Source organism: Sphaerodactylus townsendi, linkage group LG10 (genome assembly GCF_021028975.2).
Source record: "Sphaerodactylus townsendi isolate TG3544 linkage group LG10, MPM_Stown_v2.3, whole genome shotgun sequence".
In the NCBI taxonomy this organism is placed as follows: Eukaryota; Metazoa; Chordata; class Lepidosauria; order Squamata; family Sphaerodactylidae; genus Sphaerodactylus; species Sphaerodactylus townsendi.
The window spans coordinates 20,016,116-20,028,590 of NC_059434.1; the positions used below are offsets into that span (position 1 = coordinate 20,016,116).

At 47.9% G+C, this 12,475-nt stretch overlaps 1 protein-coding gene across 1 annotated transcript in view; it reads left to right on the plus strand.

Moving 5' to 3' along the window:
* The first annotated feature begins 6,941 nt into the window (after positions 1-6,941).
* The window catches only part of SLC30A9 (solute carrier family 30 member 9), a 37,372-nt gene continuing 31,838 nt past the window's right edge, over positions 6,942-12,475 (plus strand). The window contains 3 exon segments of the mRNA XM_048508722.1: positions 6,942-7,202; positions 11,765-11,850; positions 11,853-11,943. Of these exon segments, the coding sequence (XP_048364679.1) occupies positions 7,085-7,202; positions 11,765-11,850; positions 11,853-11,943 (295 nt within the window). The 5' untranslated portion in view covers positions 6,942-7,084.

A 12,475-nucleotide genomic window follows, 5' to 3' on the forward strand; every position in this document is an offset into this window, starting at 1 on the left:
AGGCCTGAAGCACGCGAAAAGAAATGCTAATAATGCTCCGACCTCCAAGAGAGGGAAATAGTTCTCCTGCCATGTTGAGGAAAAGAATGTATAGAAACCCTTTCAAGGGAAATCTAATATGTAACATAAAACATGTCGTGTAGCAGCCTGCTGGACACGGAGAGGAAAAAGGACCTCATTCGCTCTTTTGTTTTTATGCTGCAATTTAGTGGCCCCGGCTGATTTACAAATCGGATCACGGTAGTAAATTATCCATGCCCGTACCTGTGAAAGTAAGCACCGGGATCCATATTTGTTTGGAGTTCTGCTTCAATCAGCAAAAATGATAAATTTGATGGCCTGAAATTGGAAATATCAAGGGCTTTTCGCAATGATTGAGCAAAATGTGTCTGCTCATAATTTATAGTGACCCTTTTTCATTCTGCACACTTTGTATGTCTAATATTTATTTCAGCACAAATTAAATTGTCCCCCTATATTGTCACATCTCTGCTTTTATTGATGTTGGCAAAATCCAATTGCATTCCCTGCACACACGCCCCCCCCCCCCCTGATTGAAAGCAGTCTCTCTAGTCTTAGATGGAACATCTGTTATTAGAGTTCTGGCTTGTTTTGCCCCCCCCCCCCCCCTTTGGATGCTTTACGTATTTCGGGGTGTGCACGGGCACCTAGGTTTGCCTGGATTTCAACAGGAAGAGTCATTTTCTTTTTTTCATTTTGTTTTAGTTTTGTTTGAAAAAATTATTTGTTTTATTATTGAATCAGTTGGCCCTTCCCATGGGCTTCATTTCTGGCTGCTGCGTCTGTGGAATCCAGATGAAACTTCAGGGATTGTCTTCTTTCAGCAAAGGACTCTGACAGCCAAATGTTAGACAAATAGGGAAAGGCTGCCAGTCTCATATCGTCTCGATGGCTGCCGGCTGACTGGTTCCTCACTATTCATATATGTGTTTGACTGCTAAGCAGCAACCCAAAATGAACAAAAATTGCACCCAAAGGCTTTCTTGCAATTGTTTTAAAGTGACAGTGCCACTCAGGGCTAACAAAGGTAGCTAACCTTCAGAGCCTCCTCATGGGAAGTTTACAATCGTGTTCACACAGCAAATCTGGAGAGAAACATAAGTACGCGTTCACAATAATCATACTTAAGGTAAGTCAATGATGATATCAATGAACATAAATTTATAATGTCAGAAACACAAGTAAGCAGTTGGCTGTTGATTATCTTAGCGCAGGAGTCTCTTATCATGAACATAAAGTTTCACAAACAGTTTCCACTGAGCTGGATGAGCTCTCCCCCACCTTTCGAGGGTGGAGTGAGGAGGAGGAACTGTGCGCCCGGGGCACGCTTGTGTGCCCCATGCTCTTCTGCGCCTCCCACAGGAGCACAGACGCCTGGCTGCTTCTACACACACCTCCCCGCCCCTTGGTGCTACTCCACTGCTCCCACTATGTGAGCCAATAACTCTTAAGAACACAAAACATCACAAACAGTTTCAACTGAACTGTATAAGCTCTTCCACTCTGTGAGCCAGTTGCTCTAATACACAAGAAATCTATTCAGCTTATGTCCTTCACTCAGAGTGAACGATACAAGCTGAACGGAAGGTTAACTGATCACGCTGTCCCCAGAGAAATCTGCAGCCCCTGGAGGATGCTTGATACCATTTTGAAGAGTGTTAGTACTGTTAAGGATAATTCCAGGCCAATTGGAAGGATTCAGTTTTGAGATTGGAATACACCGGATTCTGGTCAGCCCAGACTATGTTCTGTGAACCAGGAGTGGATTCGTTCTTTGCTATTCGAGCTGCATTTCAAGAATTTTGTTTACTAAAGTTATCTGTATTATTAATATTATTTATTATTTTATTCTGGAAAGCGCAATAGACCGCTTATTGACCCTCGGAAGAGAGACTCTGGAAGCTGTGCACAAAATGAGGAACACAAACAAATACAATATAAGGGTCTCATAAAATGCAATACAGTAAACGATACAAAGAATTTCTACTTGCATATTGCAGCAAAACGCCAGCTCCACGAGTGGGAAAAGGAAGGCTTTAACCACAAGTACTCCTCTAGCGCATGGGACATCCAGTTAGAGGCCGCTTTTGGAAAGGAAACCTAAGGTCAAGATTGACTCTTTGTTCCTAATCCAATAGAGGCCTACTGTCCCATGTTTGAGGGGGTCCAGATCAGACACAGTAGCCACAGGAACCACAGCTACCAGTATGGGCTTTGAATGGCCAGCAACTAAGTAGCATTTAAACAGAGTAGTGGATGGCACAACATCAGCCACAAGATCTGCAGGACCACGGACAGTTCCTCAGTCCTGGACAAGCCTGCATACCTTAGACCAGGGATCAGCAACTTTACTACCCAAAGGGCCACTTGGACCAATTTTCCACAGCCCCGAAGATCTACTGAGCCGGAGAGGTGGCTCCACCTAGAGCTGCCTCTGGTTCTGCCCCTCCGGTTTGGCCCCTCCAGCGCTGGAAGGCAGAGGCGCTGGGCAGGGAAACCCCCTTTGGCCAACGGTGCAGGCAGCTGCCTGCTCCGTGGGGCAAAGGGGGGGTGGCAGCTGTGGGGATGGCAGAGGGGGGATGACGGCTGCTCTGGAGAGACACACCCACGCTACCCTCCGACCTCCAGGAGTCGAAGGGCAGTGTGGGCGAGTCCCTCCAGCTGTCTAGAGCATTGCTGGAAGGAGAGGTGAGTGGAGGGGACACAAAAAGCGGCACCCTCATGCACAGAGACACCTCCGGTTCAGCCCCTCCACTCACCTTTCCTTCCAACGCTGCTCTGGAAGGACATGCCCACGCTACCCTCCGACCTCCAGGCCACATGGAGCCAAATTATAAGGCTGAAAGAGCCTCATGTGGCTTCGGAGCCGCGGGTTGCAGGCCCCTGCCTTAGACTAGCATGCTAAGTGCTCCACTGCAGGCTAGGGGAGGCTTATAGGTGTGGCATTCTGGCCTAGGGCCATGCTCCAGCGTATGCCGCTTTTTCCAATGAGAAACTCTTAGAGAAGCAAGCAGATTTGGAACATATGGAAAGCAAGTTTATTAGTTACCTAAAGATCCAAGAGTGTGTTCTCAGTTTACTCTGTAGGGTGTTTGTGGACTGTATTCCTATAAGAGTGGCGGGGAGGCCTCTATGACCAATAATTCTGATTTCAGGTCTGTTTACTGTAGGGGGAATGGAGGGGGAGGGCTGGGTCGTGATGATCACCGCTTTCACTTACCGTGGTAAGTTAATGCTGCTGCTGACCCTGATTTGGATTGTCCAGGTGAGCCCAATCTTGTCAGATCTCCAAAGCTAAGCACAGTTGGCCCTGGTTAGTACACGGAAGGGAGTCCATCTGTAAGAGTATGAACAGTTTCATCAGAGCAGGGCCCAGGCAAGCTCTCAAACTGCCTCCCCTTACAATCTGAATGTTATGCCTCCATTGATACACCCCGAGATTGCATTAGGCTTTTCTGTTGGTGCATCACACTGGATACTCATATTTAACTTACTGTACACCTGTACCTCAAGATCTTGTTCGCAAACACTGCCACTCAGTGGTGTATCTCATCTAGAGCTCAAGGAAGGGGAAAGGGAGAGAAAGAGGGAAGAAAGAAGTGGGAAAGAGCGAGAAAGGGGGGAGAGAGAAAGGGAAAGAAATGAGGTACAGGGAGAATAACGGTGTAGAGCAGCCATTCTCAACCAGGGTACCCTGGGGTGCTGTGAGCATGTCCCAGGAGTACCGCAGCAACACTACTGCCCCCCCTCATTTTTGTGGGATCTCCCACTGGCGCCAGCAAGTACATGGAGCTGGCCCATGGGGCAGGGCCTGCCACAAGGTCAGCAGCTGCCATCACCCCCAGTGCTTCCTTTCATCCTGGGAGGGGAAGGTGGGGTGTGTGGCAAGCAGGGGCAATGGGAGGGGAAGGTGGAGGGTGGTGGCAGGGGTACCGTGAGATATGAAGAGTGAGATCAAGGGTACCCTGACCGCGAAAAGGTTGGGAAACACTGGTGTAGAGGGAGCTTGGAGGCTGGGGGAATGATGCTCACATCCCCACCACCACCACCGCAGCAAAAAAAAAAAGTGCTTCCAGTTTAAAATCAAGCTTAACTTACTTCCGGGTAAACGGCATTGTGGCTGGGAGAAGACTAGGACAGGTCCGGCAGGGTTCTCATTCCCTGGCCTAGTCTCCTCCCTGTTGCTGCTCACCTAGATGCAAACTAACCTTAATTTTAAAGCAACCAGAAGCTCTTTTTTTGGTGGCAGCAGCGGGGGTGGGAATGCAGGCCATTTCTTTCCCTCACCACCCCCACCCCTGCTACTGCCACCAAAAATACCTGCCTCTGGTTGCTTTAAAATTAAGAATCTAGGTGGCAAGGCTGGGCTAGCTCAATCAGGGTGGAGGCTCTCGCTGTGCTCCCACCCAAGGAGCACCTGGGGCTTGAGTCCTCCTGCCCCCTGGTTACGCATCTGCACCAGAGTGGGTGTGGACCTGGCCTATCAGGTTAAATAGTATCCATAAGTCTTGAAGAAGGCACAATGAATTTCTGCAGCAGAGCGAGTCTGTGTTGAGTTTTGAACTCGTAGAGTCAACCCTGTGTGTGAATTCCAATTGGCAGCTTCACAGTGGAGTGCTCCTCTGGAAATGCTGAGCTTGTGTTGCAAATCTAAGATGCCGCGAGACTCTTCATTACCTTGATTACAGAAGACTACTGCAGAATGTTTAGGGAATGCTTTGCACTGCAAGAATGTTTAGGGAATGTGTTGGACTCCAAATTTGTAGGAAATGCTTGGAAACTCCAAAGGGAGGGGAGATGGTAATTCTTCATAGTAAGTAGTTTGTTAGGTTTATGTCCTGGAATTCTGTCTCTACTTCAGAATCCTACCTTCTGTGGCCACTGTCCCCTGATAAAAGAGTTGCTTTGCTGCCAATGTCTTTTGGAACTGCTGAAGCACTGAAGAAATTGCTCCATGGGGTGAAATCTCTGTCCAGCCAAAAATAAAACACTGGCAACTCTACACCTACCAACCAACAACCAGTATGTTAGCTGGCTGCATATAGTCAACCTTTCTTGCTGATACTCAAGAAGATGGTTTGTTAGATTATGACAACAAAGGTATCAACACCAATAGAACGATTTGTGTAAATACAGATGGTTTAGTGCACAGGTGTCAAACTCGCAGCCCTCCAGATGTTATACAGCATCATGCTGGCAGGGGATGATGGGTACTGTAGTCCATAACATCTGGAGGGCCACGAGTTTGACACCTATGGTTTAGTGTATTGATAACAAGTCTGGACTTCCTCATTGTAATAAGAAGCCCGAACCTAGGTGTGTTTGCTCAAAATATCCATTGAGATCAATAGGACTTCTCAGGGTAGGGGACTGCAGATTACAAATTAAACCCTAGGTGTGGGCACTCTATCCACAGATACAGAGCATTTTTCTCCTGCCTTTCCTCCAAGGTCTCTCTTTGGCCAAATCATCATCATCATCATCATCATCATCATCATCATCATCATCATCATCATCATCATCATCATCATCATCATCATCATCATCATCATCATCATCACAGAAATCCTGAGAAGTAAGTTAGGGTAAGAGATAGTGACTGTTCCAAGCTCACCCAGTGAATTTCATAGCTGAATAAATACTGCTGTGCTCATTAGGTTATACTGCTCGTGCCCAGTAAATTTACAGGAAACTGAAGTCCCGATTGCTCTAAAAGCAAATTGGGCTTTTCATAGTTTATTGTATTTTATTGCATTGACACCCCACCCCTTTCTGACCGTAGTCAGGCTCAGGGTGGCTTGCAGACATCTAAACCAATGCATACAAAATATAGTTCTCAAATAACACTAAAAATGGTAAAAACCTAAACATCATATCCAACAGACGGAAGCGACACAGTAATCTCGGATAGCCTACGATGACATCTCCCCTCCTTCAGCAGTCCTTTCCTAGCCATGGAGCAGTGGCGTATCTTCCAGAGGAACATGGGTCACCCATTAGATCACAGGGGCGCAAAATCACTGCTACACCCCTCCTGCAGAGAGGCGCCCCCACCTGGGCCGGAAGCCTGGTGCAGGCCCGCCAGGTACCCTTTGACCCAGCTGCCTGGAACTGCTCCTGCCCTTCTCCGCCAGCTGAGGTGGGGTGCAGGGGTGGGGATGCAGGAGGCACTTGAGCAGGTGTTGCCATGGGTACCATTTTCCCCCAGTAAGCTTCTGCCATGGAGACATTGGCCTCTTCTGTACATGCAGAATAATGCATTTTCAATCCACTTTCAATGTGCTTTGCAGCTGTGAGGAATAGCAAAATCCACTTGCAAACAATTGTGAAAGTAGATTGAAAGGGCATTATCCTGCATGTGCGAAAGGGGCTACTGAAATCTTCTCTTGCCTTTAATACAGACTGGATTTGTCCCTGCAGCAGCAGAACAGACTGCACCACTTCAACCGGCTGGTGAGTCCACCATCTCTGAACTTCCCAAAATTTTTTGCAAGCAGAAAAACCGCCCAGCTTGTATAGCACTGAAATGCAATCTTTTCCTGATCTGCAGAGGTGTATTTTTTAATGTAACAGATGCAGTATTTTTAATGCAGTATTTTTAAATGTAGCAATTTTTTAAATCACTGCCCAGTCTCGCCCAGTCCAAAACGCAACGATTCGCTTAGGTGCAGGAGCCAGCCAACAAGAATTAAATGGAGGCGGTAAGACCCTGAGGCGCGAGAACATGAAAGACGTGACGTTCTCCTCGTCGCGCGCCCCCCTCTGTCATTGGCCGGGAGCCAGGAGAAAATTGGCTCGGGAGTAGGAGCCCGGGAGTAGGAGCTCTGAGCATGCGCATTACTGCTCTCACGGACAGGCGGTGCCGTGTTGGTGAAGTCGGGGAGAAAGACCATAGATAAAACATAACCAGAGTTGACCAGGCTCCGTCGTACTTCCTGTTCCGCTTTCGCCAATGGGGCCCGCTCCGGAGCCGGCCGGGGGCCGGGCCGGGCGTGCCCAGGAGAAGCGGATTCCGGCGGCTCCTCCTCCTTTCGTCCGCCGCGGCTGAGAGCACGGTGGGAGGATGCTGCCGGCTCTGGCCGCCCAGCGCCGGGGATGGGGCTGCCTCTACCAGCTCCATCTGCTGCGGCGGCAGGGCCGGTGCCCGGCAGGGGTGCCCCTCGCCAGGGCGGGCTGCCACGGTGAGTGGGCGGGGTGGGCAGCGGGAGGCGGAGACCCTCCTTCGGTACCCCTTGTTTCCCCCGCGTGGTCACGGGTGTGCTCCCCTCCATGGATCTCCAACCTATGGTCCTCCAGGTGTTCATGGACTACAGGTTCCATCAGCTCTGCCCATTAACCATCCTGGCAGGGGCTGATGGGAAGTGTAGTCCGTGAATATCTGGAGGGCTGTAGTTTGGAGACCCCTGCTCTACTCTGATAGGGTGTTTTTTTCTTTGGAGCGAAGAGGGAGCGTGGAGTGTCCACTGGTGCATTTGAGAGCTTGAGCCCTGCAAGGCCCTGTCTGTGTGTTGGCTTAGCCAGCAGCAACTCATTGGCTGGGCCGAGATAAGCTGCTGCCCTTATTATCAGGGTGGGGAGGCTATAAATGAACACCTGATGCTGCCTTGCTTAATCTTGTCCACTATGACTGGCAGTGGCTGTCCAGCAGTGCCGGATTTACCTACGGGCTTGGCTGACCGACCCCTGGGGCCTCAAAGTCTTGGGGGCCTCCAGCCAAGGTGTATAACATTTTTGACACTTTCATAGGCCTTTCTTACACATGCTGTCATAACACACTAGTCTCTAAACAAGCTTTCAGTAATTTCCCTTGCACTCCATTTCAAAATAATACTGTCTTAAGCCGGTCACTCAAGGCTAGTCCTGATTTCTGTATCTGTTGTCAATTGCGAAATTTTAAACACCCGTCGTCATCCACAGCTTTACTCAATTTTGTTTAAAATGCTCTTCCATCTTCCTCTAGTCCTGAAGGTGGGAGAGTGGGAGGGGCCTCACAAGTAGGGCCTTTCTTCAACCACATCTGGCACTGCTGCCCAGGGTCTCCGGCTGAGGTCTTGCATGTCAATTGAACCTGACCCTTTTGCTGGACTTGCCAGATCGGACCTGGAACCTTCTTGTATGCTCTTTAAATCTTAAGGCAAAGCAGTGCTATGAATATATAACCTACAAGCTGACTTTTTCGCCATATGAAGCTGCTTTAGGTCAGTCATGCTTATTCTGTTGGGCAGCAGTTTTTTCTCTAGGGTCCCAGGCCCAGCTATGTCACATCACCTGGAACAATCTCTCTATGTACAGTGCTTTATAACCATTTGCATCCATGGGAGGAGGGAAGAATAGAACGGACTCTAATGCACCAGTGTGCAGCCCATAGCAACATTCTGGATTTTTCTCTGTGTGTGCTACAATGCAATAGAACGTGTTTTATCAGAAGTAGTTCAGTTGTAGTAACATGTTCAGCTTTTCCTCCGCTCCTACAATTTGTGTCACAGCTTCCAAACACCAGGCATGCTGAACTAAAACTCCAGAATGATTTAGGTTGGGGCACAAGAGAGACAGGATTGGAGAAAAAGCTGGACATATTAATGCAATTGTAGTTCATTTATTAAGGAAGAATTGGAGACCTACTTGTCCAAAGGTAACAAGTGACTCAGTTGTCACTATGTAGGGCAGACAATTTCAGGGAAGGTAGTACAAGAGTAATTGTACTGAAATTCTGCTCTAAGCCTATATTTATTTTATTTTTATTTACGTTATTGGGCTTATAGACCGCCCTCCCCCGAGGGGCTCAGGGCAGTGAACAACCATGATATAAATACGGCTTTAAAACACCATAATATAAAATACGACTTTAAAACACCATAATACAAAATATGACTTTAAAACACAGTATAAAACTAATACCACAATTAAAACCAGGAGCCATATAACATTAGATGGCATCATCCCTCCCCCGCTCCCCACCCGTGCACCCACAGGAGGGCAGATGGAGCAGAAGGACAGCGATGATGATATTCTGCAACCCAGGCTGGCCAAACGCATACAGCAGAACAGGTCCGTCTTTACAGGCCCCTGCAAGCAGAAACTCATCCAGGTCCCAAGAGGGGAGCCCTGATCTCCCTCAGAAGCCTGTTGTACCAGGTGGGGGCCAGGGCTTTTCCCTTGTGGAGGCCAGCCTGATTGCTCTAGGGCCAGGGATCACCAATAGGTCCTCCTCCGAGGATGTTGATGTCCCACCTTGTATTTATTTGGTAGTGTCATTGGCACTTTTGCCAGTTCATGGACTTGTACTTGTGTAGTCCAGTGCCCTGAGCTCAGATGTTTTATGTGGAGTCTGCTTGGTTGTGTAGCTTAATTACTGCCTGGTTTGACCAGTAGTTCTCTGACGGCGAGACCAACATCTTGAGCAGAGCATTGTCTCCATTCTACTTCCTGGAATCCTCTTATCTGGAGATACTAGTGATCGTACCGGGGACTTTCTTTGTACAGGTTCTACACAGCTGAGCTCTGGTCCCCTCCATAGGCCAGCCTGGCCCCCCAGATGCAGCACAGTCACACACCTGATGCTTTACAGATAGTCCAAGGACTGTCTGCAGATCTGTGCAAACTCTGGGTGCACTGACAACACTTTGACAGTTTTGGGTACCAATATCCTTTGCTTGATTTGGAGTCTGTTCAGATATTGATTTTCAGATTTGGGACAGGCTTGGATTTCATTGCAGCAGGAAGTGTAATTGGAAGGACCCTGCTTGAAAACTACAGACCACCTTTGAACTCTGGCAATCTGAACTCTGGCAATCTTCTAATGGGGGTAGGGGGTGGCTTTCAAATAAGCAGCTGTTTTGTTTGAAACCCAAGGTGCAAAATAGTGTAAAAGGACTATAGCATAGATGTTGCTTTAATCTCACTTTAGTAAAATGTGCACCTGAGAGGGAGACGGGAGAGGAGAGCAAATCTCATTGCATGTCATTGTCTTGGGGTGTGCATGCTTAAAGAGGCAGGTTCTTAAAGCATGAACTGCAACAACAGAGTTGCCTGACCTCATTCACCTTCAAGCAGCAACCCTGCATCTTGATCAACCGCTTGCTTTGCTGTTCCCTTTGAAATTAGCTCCATCCTTTCCCCTCCTGCACATGTGGTTGTTTGCATTCTTGTTTACCCAAACACCTGCTAGTGCTTCCATCTGATTTGCATAATTCATTGCTTCCAGACTCCTTTGGAATATATTGTCCCCTCCGCGGCCCTGATAACGCTTACTGAGTCTCCTTTCAGCTGCCCAGTCATTTCTTCCAGTTCAGGGGTAGGGAACCTGCGGCTCTCCAGATGTTCAGGAACTACAATTCCCATCAGCCCCTACCAGCATGGCCAATTGGCCATGCTGACAGAGGCTGATGGGAATTGTAGTTCCTGAACATCTGGAGAGCCGCAGGTTCCCTACCCCTGTTCCAGTTGCTTCACGAGAGGTTGCGGTTTCATCTTTTTCTGGGACTCCTGAGCTGCGTTCTTGACTGTACCCTTGAAAGACCAAATATAGGATACCTGTTATTTTACATTCAGTGTATATTTTTCTTAATGGAAAACTAGATGCTCTGAGCCCATTGAGATTCTCCTCAATGCTCTGAACCCTTGAAATAATGTGATGGCAGGCCTAGTCGTTTTCTGCCACATTCTACATTTTCCACTAACCTACTACTCCTGTTTCCCCCTGAGAGCCTTACCTTATACAGAATCCAGCTGTTGGACTGTCTAGCTTAGCACTGTCTATTCCAGGGGTCTGCAACCTGCGGCTCTCCAGATATTCATGGACTACAAATCCCATCAGCCCCATCTGGAGATCTGCAGGTTGCAGACCCCTGGTCTATTCTGACTCCTAGTGCCTTTCTGATGGGATAGGTGAGATTGTTCCCAGCCCAAACAACTTGAAATCCTTTTAGCTGGAGATGCTGGCAAGTGACCCTGGGTCCCTCTGCATGCAAAGCTTGTGGTTGACCCATTAGCCACAGCCCCTCCTTACAGGTACATTGATCCCCGAGCAGGGCTTGAACCCTTGAATGGGTGGCCCTGAGCTTCCCATGTGTCCCTGTCCAGGGGTGGGGTGGGGGCACAAAACTCAGATTTTGCACCAGATTCCATTTTCCATAGCTTCCCCTCTGGGGAGCAAGCTAGTTTTCTGCTGCCTCAGAGACTAGGACACAGAGTAATGGATTCAAGATGCAGGAAAAGAGATTCCACCTAAACATTAGGAAGAACTTTCTGACTATCAGGGCTGGTCGACAGTGGAATTCACTGCCTCGGAGTGTGGTGGAGTCTCCTTCTTAGGAAGTTTTTAAACAAAGGCTGGATGGTCATCTGTCAGGAGTGCTTTGATTGTGTGTTCCTGCATGGGAGGGGGTTGGACTTGATGGCCCTTGGGGTCTCTTCCAACGTTATGATTCTATGTAGGAGTGTATAAGGCCTTCTGTGCCTGTCAGTGGGATTTATTATAGGATTGACTAATCCTAAAGGAACCTCTTGATAAGGTAATTGAAGTTTACCTGTGGGATTCTGAGTACTGTGTATGCTTTGAAAGGGAAAATAAATAGGAATCTCCTGGAGTTCTGCCGCACAGTGTTCAATGTAGAGACCAAAGCTAATATATCCAAGTGATTTGTGAGAGACCAGCAACAGTGCTTCAAACAAAAAATAAACTTTTTTATTTTCATGTTGCTTCTTTCTAACACGGGATTATTTCCTTTCACGCTTTCCACAGGATGGCTGGTACCTGTCAGATTTGGAAGTTTCTCCCCTATGCTGCCATGTAACCGTCTGCCTCTTTGTCCAACAAGTCAAGTAAAGAGCTTATAATTTCAGACGGTCAGAAAAAAAGCACAGGACCACAGGAAGGGAATTCATCGGTCCCTGAAGGAGGTGCGCAAAAAATAGCATCAGGTGAGCCTACTTTGGCTTATTCAGGTGTGTGTGCCTTGTGTCAGTTGCAATTTTTAATTCTGCCACAGGGGGTGATGTTGCTGTAACTCTTTCTACTTGGTTTCTTCCTAGGCCAGTGGTGGCGAACCTTTGGCACTCCAGATGTTATGGACTACAATTCCCATCAGCCCCTGCCAGCATGGCCAATTGACCCTTGTGGCAGGGGCTGATGGCTCAGATTAGTAGTCCACATATAATCTAGATGGCCAGTCTCACCAATTTCATGGTACTCAGGGCCCTGTCTCACTTCTTGCTGAGATTAATTTGCAAGTGCAGTTTCTGAATTTCTAGCTCTACATGATAAAGCACAGATCACCTTATGGCACTTTTCATGTTGAAGTCATTTTCATATTGGTGGGACTGTTTGGAATGATTTAGTTGGGGCAGTTAAGCAGATGGCTTATTGTTGCACTTCAGGTCAAGAAGGAATAGAGATAGGGATAGAGATTTGCCAAGGGAGAGAAACAAGTTTCTGAAATAGTTGCATAAGAAC